We start from the raw sequence: 8,731 nt of genomic DNA on the forward strand, positions 1-8,731 counted from the left end.
ACCTGAAGAAGGACTGCATACAAGGTGAGGGCTCATTTTCTGTCGGTTTATACACAAATGCCAGAGGGTTGGCACTTAACTCATCTAATATCAGCCATTATCAGGGGAGTGGTGATGAAAATGGGTTGGAATGGAACAAAATGGCAATAAACATAAAATTCATATAGCCACAACTGCACAACAATTTCTGTCTTCAGTCACATGAAGCTGATTGTTCAGTGGAAACAGTCTGCAGATTGATTGTAAAACAATGTTCTTTTGGCACTGTGTAATTAAAGCACAACACTAATCAAGATGTCTTTGTAACTTTGTAGTTTCTATGTTTAAGTGTTGTAACTTGATTAGTTTTGTAAAAGTTGCATTCATACTGTATGTCCAGATTAAGGTGCAGTCAGCTTTTATAAATGCTGGAATACTCATGAGTGCTTCTGTTTTTCCAGCTTTGGTCATAGTGCCCACCAGAGAACTGGCTTTACAAGTAAGCCAAATATGTATCCAGGTCAGCAAACACATGGGTGGAGTGAAGGTAATGGCAACCACAGGTGGAACCAACCTCCGTGATGACATCATGAGACTCGATGAAACGGGTAAACTTTTTAATTTACACAAACTGCTTCCCCCCAATGTTGAAATTGTTTTGGCTGTTAATATTAATAGTTGTCTTAAATTACTCAATGGCTAAAATATTGATGCAGATACACCCTGTTTGACTGTGAACATGTCTGGGTTGCTTGTTTTGTTGCATAATATTCAATGCAAGCAAATGCAATTTATTCTGTTCAGTAATAACATCTAGTGCTGCCTTTCAAAAGCATAAGTAAACTTAGTGATTTATAACTTGGGGCACTGTACTGAGGGCTGCACAGAAGACTTAAGAGTATAGACATACAGTACTTGAGTCTGAAAGTCTGTTAGTACCACCAAGTAATTGGAGATTTCCTCTGAAGTAGTGGATATATCTTGCTATACTGCATGGTCATCATTGGTTGAATGTCGCCAATATGATAAGACATGATCCTTGACTTTTTTTAAATCCTTGTACTGGGCAAAATAAAACTGCCATCATTGGTGCAAATTATGTGTCTCTTAATGCTTATTTTACAGTACACGTGGTCATTGCCACTCCTGGGAGGATTTTAGATCTCATCAAGAAAGGAGTGGCCAAAGTCAATCAAGTGCAGATGATTGTTCTGGATGAAGTGAGTTAAATTGTTAATTTCTCATTCAGTTTGACCCATATAGACTTTTCCATATAAAGCAGCATCATTTTAAAAGTTGAGATGGCTCTCAGTATGCACATCCCCCTTATGTTTCTGCTGAGCAGGCTGACAAACTCCTGTCTCAGGATTTTGTGGTCATGATGGAGGAGATACTGGGCTTCCTATCCAAACAGAGGCAGATTCTGCTTTATTCTGCAACCTTCCCTCTCAGCGTGCAGAAGTTTATGGTACATTTGATTTCAAGCACCTGTCATCATTTTCCTTGAGCTGATCTATAAATCATAATGTACAGCACAACCTGAATATAACAAGTCCTGTTTTCTCCTGCATTGCAGAATGCACACTTGCAAAAACCCTATGAGATCAACCTAATGGAGGAGCTTACACTGAAGGGTGTGACTCAGTATTACGCTTATGTAACTGAAAGGCAAAAGGTCCATTGCCTTAACACCTTGTTCTCCAGGGTAAGTGGTGGTTTTGTGCATTTAGTGTTCCTGGTTTAGTTAACCGTCCCTGGTTTAAGAAAACAGTGCTATGAAAGGACATGTTTACTGCAGACCTCTAAGCCATACTGTTGTCTGAAGAGCATTTTTGAGTCTGATCTCAAAAGGTGCAAACATAAAGACTGACTTTGGGTCAATAATGACAAATGATATGGATAATTCAAATGAAAATAAGTGTTTTATTAAATTCAGGCCTATTGTTTGGTACTTGTGCAAATAGCTGGCAGTTCGGTCATTTCCCCTATGACTGTGGTGTTTTTCTTTTTCAGCTCCAGATCAACCAGTCTATAATCTTTTGCAACTCCTCTCAGAGAGTGGAGCTCCTTGCCAAGAAGATCTCCCAGCTTGGTTATTCATGTTTCTACATCCATGCCAAGATGAGACAGGTCGGTTCAAAGTACAGATTAAGAATTAAGTATGTACCAGTTTAAGACAAAATGCATAGGTGACATGGATGCATGTCAGAACAGCTGCTAATATTACCTTCAGTTGGGTTAAAGAGATACATCAAGTAGATGTGTGCGTCTCTGCTTGATGGGTAACTTTAGTTCACACCAGTGCTCTGTTTCTGGAGTGCTGCTGCTGTCACTGCCTCTTTTGCTTGTTTTTTTTTTTTCCTCTCCTCCTAATGAGAAACAGCCATATTGACATCTAGGTATCTGGACAACATGTAAAAAAACAGCTTTTGTCTGTGCCTTATTTATTACAGATTTCCTGGAAGATATGCAGTGTGTTTAACTGTATGGCCTAGTTTTGCAGCTCAGTTTTTATTTGATATAGTTGCTTTATTGACAAACAGTGGAACTACACACTCTGCAGTACTCAACCTTACTGCTGCTGTACGTCCACTTCATATGTGGGTTACATGATATGCTGCTGTGTATTATTGTCTTTATGTGAAGTGGATGCCTTCATATGAATACAATATTGACATTTAAGTGTGCTTTCCTCTTTCTGCTCTTCAGGAGCATCGTAACCGTGTGTTCCATGACTTCAGAAATGGCCTGTGTCGGAATCTTGTCTGCACTGGTGAGTGGCAGAGCCATGTACATCTGCTGCATTTTACATGTAGAATAGTGAAGCTGTTAGACTGCCTTACACTTTACCACCAGACTTGCTCTGCGCCAGGTTGCCCCACTGTTTTCCAGTGGAGAGTGGCTTTGCACATTGTTCAAACTGTGAAACTTCACAGCTGAGCTTAATGATACACAATATCAGTCCTGTTTTCATAGCATATCCAGTCAGGTTACATGTGAGCCAAGTTGTTAAGGTGTCCAAACTGCCAAAGATGCTATATTTGTCTAGAAAAATGTGTTAAATGGGCCCTCTTCTGTATAAAATTTGGTTATATATGATTACACACAAGCCGTGAGCTGAACTAACGTTTTGACTTGGTTTACGGCCCTGCAGCGTGTATCGCATTTGTAAGATGCTTAACTCCCCCAAATGGTCACTCATTGTCTATTTCAGAACTTTAGAGCCTGTAGTGTGTACATGCAATGTGGAAGTCAGCTACAAAGACGGAGCCTTATTGTTGCATCACTCCTGTGAAACTGGGTGTGTAGTACTTTAACAAAGACAAGTCTGCTCATTACCTGCGAAGGGAAATATTTCTTTCAAGCTTCATATGTTCCTAACATAAACAAAAAAAGGTACAAAGATAAATTACAAAGATGAAAGCCAACAAGACTCTAGCAGAACATGCAGGTAGGACCATGATAAAAGTTCAAGCTAAAGTCAGCATAGAGATCTAAACAAGATCTGGTTGCCACAAATCTGTTAAGTGGAATTATCCACCTGTTCATGGGGCAATGCAAATATTTAGCTAGGCAGCCTGTGCACACTGATCAAGGTGATCAAGGCCAAATGTGGAGCCACAGTGGTTTCACATTGCCTGTAGAAGCACACAACACAGTTTTGTTTGGTTTGTGCCTTTGTCAGAAAAGGGGGGGGGGGGGTGCTACCATGAGAGGATAGTGAGAGTTTAAAGAAAGTGAAATGAAAGTGAGATTTGCTCTGCAATTGTGACAATACAGGGCACACAAATACTTCTGTGGTGGCTTGTTGGTTAGATGGTATTCATGCCACAGATGTCTTGTTTCCGTTTTTGCAGTGATGGTGTTTTACTTATGTAGGTTTAATATTTTGTAGCGACTCCACGGGCTGTAATAAACCACTGATTTCTTGAAATGATTGTTCTACAAATGACACTTCTGGTCAGATATGTTGTTGTAGGTTTTTCAATTCTTGTTTCCTATAGACCTCTTCACAAGAGGAATTGACATTCAAGCTGTGAATGTTGTGATCAATTTTGATTTTCCCAAGCTGGGAGAAACATACCTTCATCGCATCGGTAGATCTGGTAAGAGCCCATATTGTTTTTTCAACTGTGAAGCTGCTTTTCTTGTACAATAAATTATTTTCCTTAATCATTTTATTTTGCCTGGTACATACAAGTAATTTGTCTTGATGCATGAACACCCGTACATTGTGTAACATGCTAAACGAGACCAGACAAGTACTTCAAGAAAAATAAGATGTTAAGAATGAAATTACAATAACTGTAATGAGCTAAAAGAGGAAATATGAAAGCCAGTGGAGAGGCCAAGAGTTTGGGCTGTGTTTTGAGTATACCCTTAAGCAAATTCTTATCAAAAAAGTAATTTAAATCCTCACCTTAAAATCCAGGTCGCTTTGGGCACTTGGGTCTAGCCATCAACCTCATCACTTATGATGATCGCTTCAACCTGAAAGGGATTGAGGAGCAGCTTGGAACAGAGATCAAGCCCATCCCTGGCATCATTGACAAGAGCCTGTATGTGGCAGAGTACCACAGCGAGAGTGGTGAAGAAGTCAAGCCATGAGCCAGTGAGTACACAGACAGCCAGTACACACAAGTACTCACTCTATCAGGATAATATTAGGATGATTAAACTGCTCTTCTGATTCCCCATGGTCTCGCAGGCTAGAAAGGAAAAGCTCAGACTGACCGATGGTAGGCATTGCAATACTCGGTTATCCAGTTAGTCATTTAATATTGCATATTAAATGTTTGAAACCTTGACATAACAGGTGTAGCCTAATTATTCTGATACACCTTTCTTTTCACGAGCTTCTTGGTTCATAACATTAGATTCAATAAGATTATATTAATATAAAAAAAACTTGTATGAAAGAAAGTTTGAATTTGAGAATGCAGCTCACGTAACTGACACATGATCAGCTCAGTTCATTTTCCTTGACGAGCTGCGTCATTCTCTCGGCTACAAAAGACGCTCGGTCCTGTCGAGATTGTACAGAGGGATTTGTTTTCTAACCTCAGTCTCTGGAAGAGTACACGCAAACCTTTGACAGCCAGAAAGCGCAAACATGACGGATACGGTTAACTTAGTTTTGTCAAGTTACCCAGTGACAGCTGATGTCCTTATTTTCAGTGAAGTGCTCACATTGTAGGCTGTAAAGGAGAACAGTGCTGCAACACTAACAGGCTGAGGTGGACAAAACGGTACAGTAAACGGAGGATCTACACTAGAGCTTGTTTAAGCCATTACATTGTGCCTGAATAGGGTCAGGACATCTTCAGCACCTTAAACAGGAGTAGAAGTCACAGGCAAACTCAAGATACTTCATGATAACACATCACAACACCAGCAATTCTGTCACACTGTATGGTAAGAAAATCATCTACAATGTAGCACAATATCTGTAACTGGAGGAATATTTTTTTTTTTTGTAAGCAACAGAAAAGGTTCAGTGGGTACTAGGCAATGTGACTGAGGCAGAGTGGCAAGATTCAAGTAGAACAGCCTAAATACTACATCACTGCACTGAGATTCAGAGCTTTTTTGTCTTAACTGTCTTTTGCAGTTATATCAAGGTTACCTCTGAGGGGGGAGTATAGTGTAACTTACTGTAGGCCACACATAATTTAAAGCATGTGTCAAACTCAAGGCCCACAGGGCCACATTTGGCCCGGCGTACAATTACATCTAGCCCGCGAGATCATTTTATATATATATATTTTTTTAATGGCCCGGCGATATGAAGCGCCGATAACACACAAACTACAAATCCCATAATGCAGCGCAACAGCTGCCTTACCAAACGATAGGCTACCTGCGATCATTCCTGCGTCAATTACGTCAGCTCAATCAAGCGTCTGTTGATGTACAGTGGTGTGAAAGTGTTTGGCCCCTTACTGATTTCTTATCTTTTTGCATGTTTGTCACACTTTAATGTTTCAGATCATCAAACAAATTTAAATATTAGTCAAAGATAACACAAGTAAACACATCATGCAGTTTTTAAATGAAGGTTTTTATTATTAAGGGAAAACAAAATCCAAAACTACAAAGCCCTGTGTGAATAAGTGTTTGCCCCCTAAACCTAATAACTGGTTGGGCCACCCTTAGCAGCAACAACTGCAATCAAGCGTTTTCGATAACTTGCCATGAGTCTGCCACAGCGCTGTGGAGGAATTTTGGCCCACTCATCTTTGCAGAATTGTTGTAAGCCAGCCACATTGGAGGGTTTTCGGGCATGAACTGCCTTTTTAAGGTCATGCCACACCATCTCAATTGGATTCAGGTCAGGACTTTGACTAGGCCACTCCAAAGTCTTCATTTTGTTTTTCTTCAGCCATTCAGAAGTGGACTTGCTGGTGTGCTTTGGATCATTGTCCTGCTGCAGAACCCAAGTTCGCTTCAGCTTGAGGTCACAAACGGATGGCCGGACATTCTCCTTCAGGATATTTTGGTACACAGCAGAATTCATGGTTCCACTTATCACAGCATGTCTTCCAGGGCCTGAAGCAGCAAAACAGCCCCAGACCATCACACTACCACCACCATATTTTACTGTTGGTATGATGTTCTTTTTCTGAAATGCGGTGTTACTTTTACGCCACACATAATGGGACACACACCTTCCAAAAAGTTCAACTTTTGTCTCGTCTGTCCACAGAGTATTATCCCAAAAGTCTTGGGGATCATCAAGATGTTTTCTGGCAAAACTGAGACGAGCCTTTATGTTCTTTTTGCTCAGCAGTGGTTTTCGTCTTGGAACTCTGCCATGCAAACCATTTTTGCCCAGTCTCTTTCTTATGGTGGAGTCATGAACACTCACCTTAACTGAGGCAAGTGAGGCCTGCAGTTCTTTGGATGTTGTTGTGGGGTCTTTTGTGACCTCTTGGATGAGTTGTCGCTGCGCTCTTGGGGTAATTTTGGTCGGCCGGCCACTCCTGGGAAGGTTCTCCACTGTTCCATGTTTTCGCCATTTGTGGATAATGGCTCTCACTGTGGTTCGCTGCAGTCCCAAAGCTTTAGAAATGGCTTTATAACCTTTTCCAAACTGATAGAGCTCAATTATTCTCTTTCTCATTTGGTTTTGAATTTCTTTGGATCTCGGCATGATGTCTAGCTTTTGAGGATCTTTTGGTCTACTTCACTTTGTCAGGCAGGTCCTATTTAAGTGATTTCTTGATTGCGAACAGGTGTGGCAGTAATCAGGCCTGGGTGTGGCTAGAGAAATTGAACTCAGGTGCGATAAACCAGTGTTTTGACAGGGGGGCAAACACTTGTTCACACAGGGCTATATAGTTTTGGATTTTGTTTTCCCTTAATAATAAAAACCTTCATTTAAAAACTGCATGATGTGTTTACTTGTGTTATCGTTGACTAATATTTAAATTTGTTTGATGATCTGAAACATTACAGTGTGACAAACATGCAAAAAGATAAGAAATCAGTAAGGGGGCAAACACTTTGTCACACCACTGTATTTGGAGCATGTCTGTGGCTCATAAACCACCTGAGGTTTGACCAAGTCAGTTCTGTGACAGCCCGAGGGGCATGGGGTGGGGATCCATAGATTGTGGAGCTTGAACCATAACACAGACCGAGTTGGTCGGTAGCTCGACCTCTGTTACAGAGATTTCAACCTTTTTAAATGTTTTTCCTCAGAGAAGTGTGTTCCTTTAATAGAAAAGGGTCCTTTTAAGGCCACAGTAAACTTGACACAAATTAGCTCGTAGAACAGAAACATCTTTGCTCAAAATAATAGGTTCTCTATTTGTACAAGGGAAGCTGGTTAGAAAATATACAAACATATCATTTAACATATCATCTGGTGTAACAGATCATAGCTGATCTCTGATCTGTACAGATCCCCCTCATGGTCCACCACACATGTAAACCACGCATTAATTGCCAATAAGACACTACCTCGTTGTGCCTGGCACTTCCGTTTCTAACAAGAGCAAGATGTTGTTGTGCACAGCAGGGAACTTTGGCTTTTCCCTCATCGGGAACCTAAAGAGAATTTGACAGTCTGATACCGTGGTTGTACTTTGTTTTTCCATGTCTATAGCTCTCTCTCTCTCTCATATGAAATTAAATTTCTAGGTGTCATAGTTGATGACAAATTCGCCTGGAAATCTCATATCAGATATATTTTAATAGCCTTAACGGATAAAATATCTATTGGCAAGGGTTAGATATATATTGGACGGGAAAGCACTACGCATTTTGTATTCTTCATTGATTTTACTATACTTGGAGTATGGCGTTGAAAACTGGGGAAATACATACAAAAGCTCACTTCAACCATTGTATATATTACAAAAAAGAGCGATAAGAATTGTGCATAAGATGGGGTATAGGGATCACACCAATGTAGCTTTCATACAGTCTAAATTGTTAAAATTTTTTGATTTAGTGGGATATAAGACTGCTGTGTTTATGTATAAAACCAGGAACAATTTATTACCTGGTGGAATTCAAAAACTATTTAATGAAAGGGAAGGGGGATACAATTTAAGGGGTCAGTTAAATTTAAAAATTCATGCTATACGTACAACCAAAAAAAGATTCTGTATTTCCATAAGTGGGGTAAAACTATGGAATAACTTAAGTGTAGACATAAAAAACAGTACTAGAATTGACAAGTTTAAACATAAATATAAAGGTATGTGTCAATCAAGATATATGCAAGAACAGGCTCAATGATTAA

At 40.0% G+C, this 8,731-nt stretch overlaps 1 protein-coding gene across 5 annotated transcripts in view; it reads left to right on the forward strand.

The window, feature by feature from the left end:
• The window catches only part of ddx6 (DEAD (Asp-Glu-Ala-Asp) box helicase 6), a 21,648-nt gene that overhangs the window by 8,912 nt on the left and 4,005 nt on the right, over positions 1-8,731 (forward strand). For 4 of the 5 annotated variants that reach the window (XM_020614741.1, XM_020614740.1, XM_020614742.1 and 1 more), the window contains exons 5-13: positions 1-24; positions 441-587; positions 1,105-1,199; positions 1,325-1,447; positions 1,556-1,684; positions 1,993-2,109; positions 2,689-2,752; positions 3,984-4,085; positions 4,412-4,591. The exon at positions 1-24 is cut by the window's left edge and continues 67 nt beyond it. In XM_020614741.1, the coding sequence (XP_020470397.1) occupies positions 1-24; positions 441-587; positions 1,105-1,199; positions 1,325-1,447; positions 1,556-1,684; positions 1,993-2,109; positions 2,689-2,752; positions 3,984-4,085; positions 4,412-4,587 (977 nt within the window). In that variant the 3' untranslated portion in view covers positions 4,588-4,591. Of the gene's footprint in view, positions 25-440; positions 588-1,104; positions 1,200-1,324; positions 1,448-1,555; positions 1,685-1,992; positions 2,110-2,688; positions 2,753-3,983; positions 4,086-4,411; positions 4,592-4,687; positions 4,814-8,731 lie in introns of those variants that run through there. The other variant, XM_020614744.1, reaches the window with a different exon arrangement.

The sequence above is a fragment of the Monopterus albus genome, unplaced genomic scaffold (genome assembly GCF_001952655.1).
Source record: "Monopterus albus unplaced genomic scaffold, M_albus_1.0 scaffold150.1, whole genome shotgun sequence".
NCBI lineage: Eukaryota > Metazoa > Chordata > Actinopteri > Synbranchiformes > Synbranchidae > Monopterus > Monopterus albus.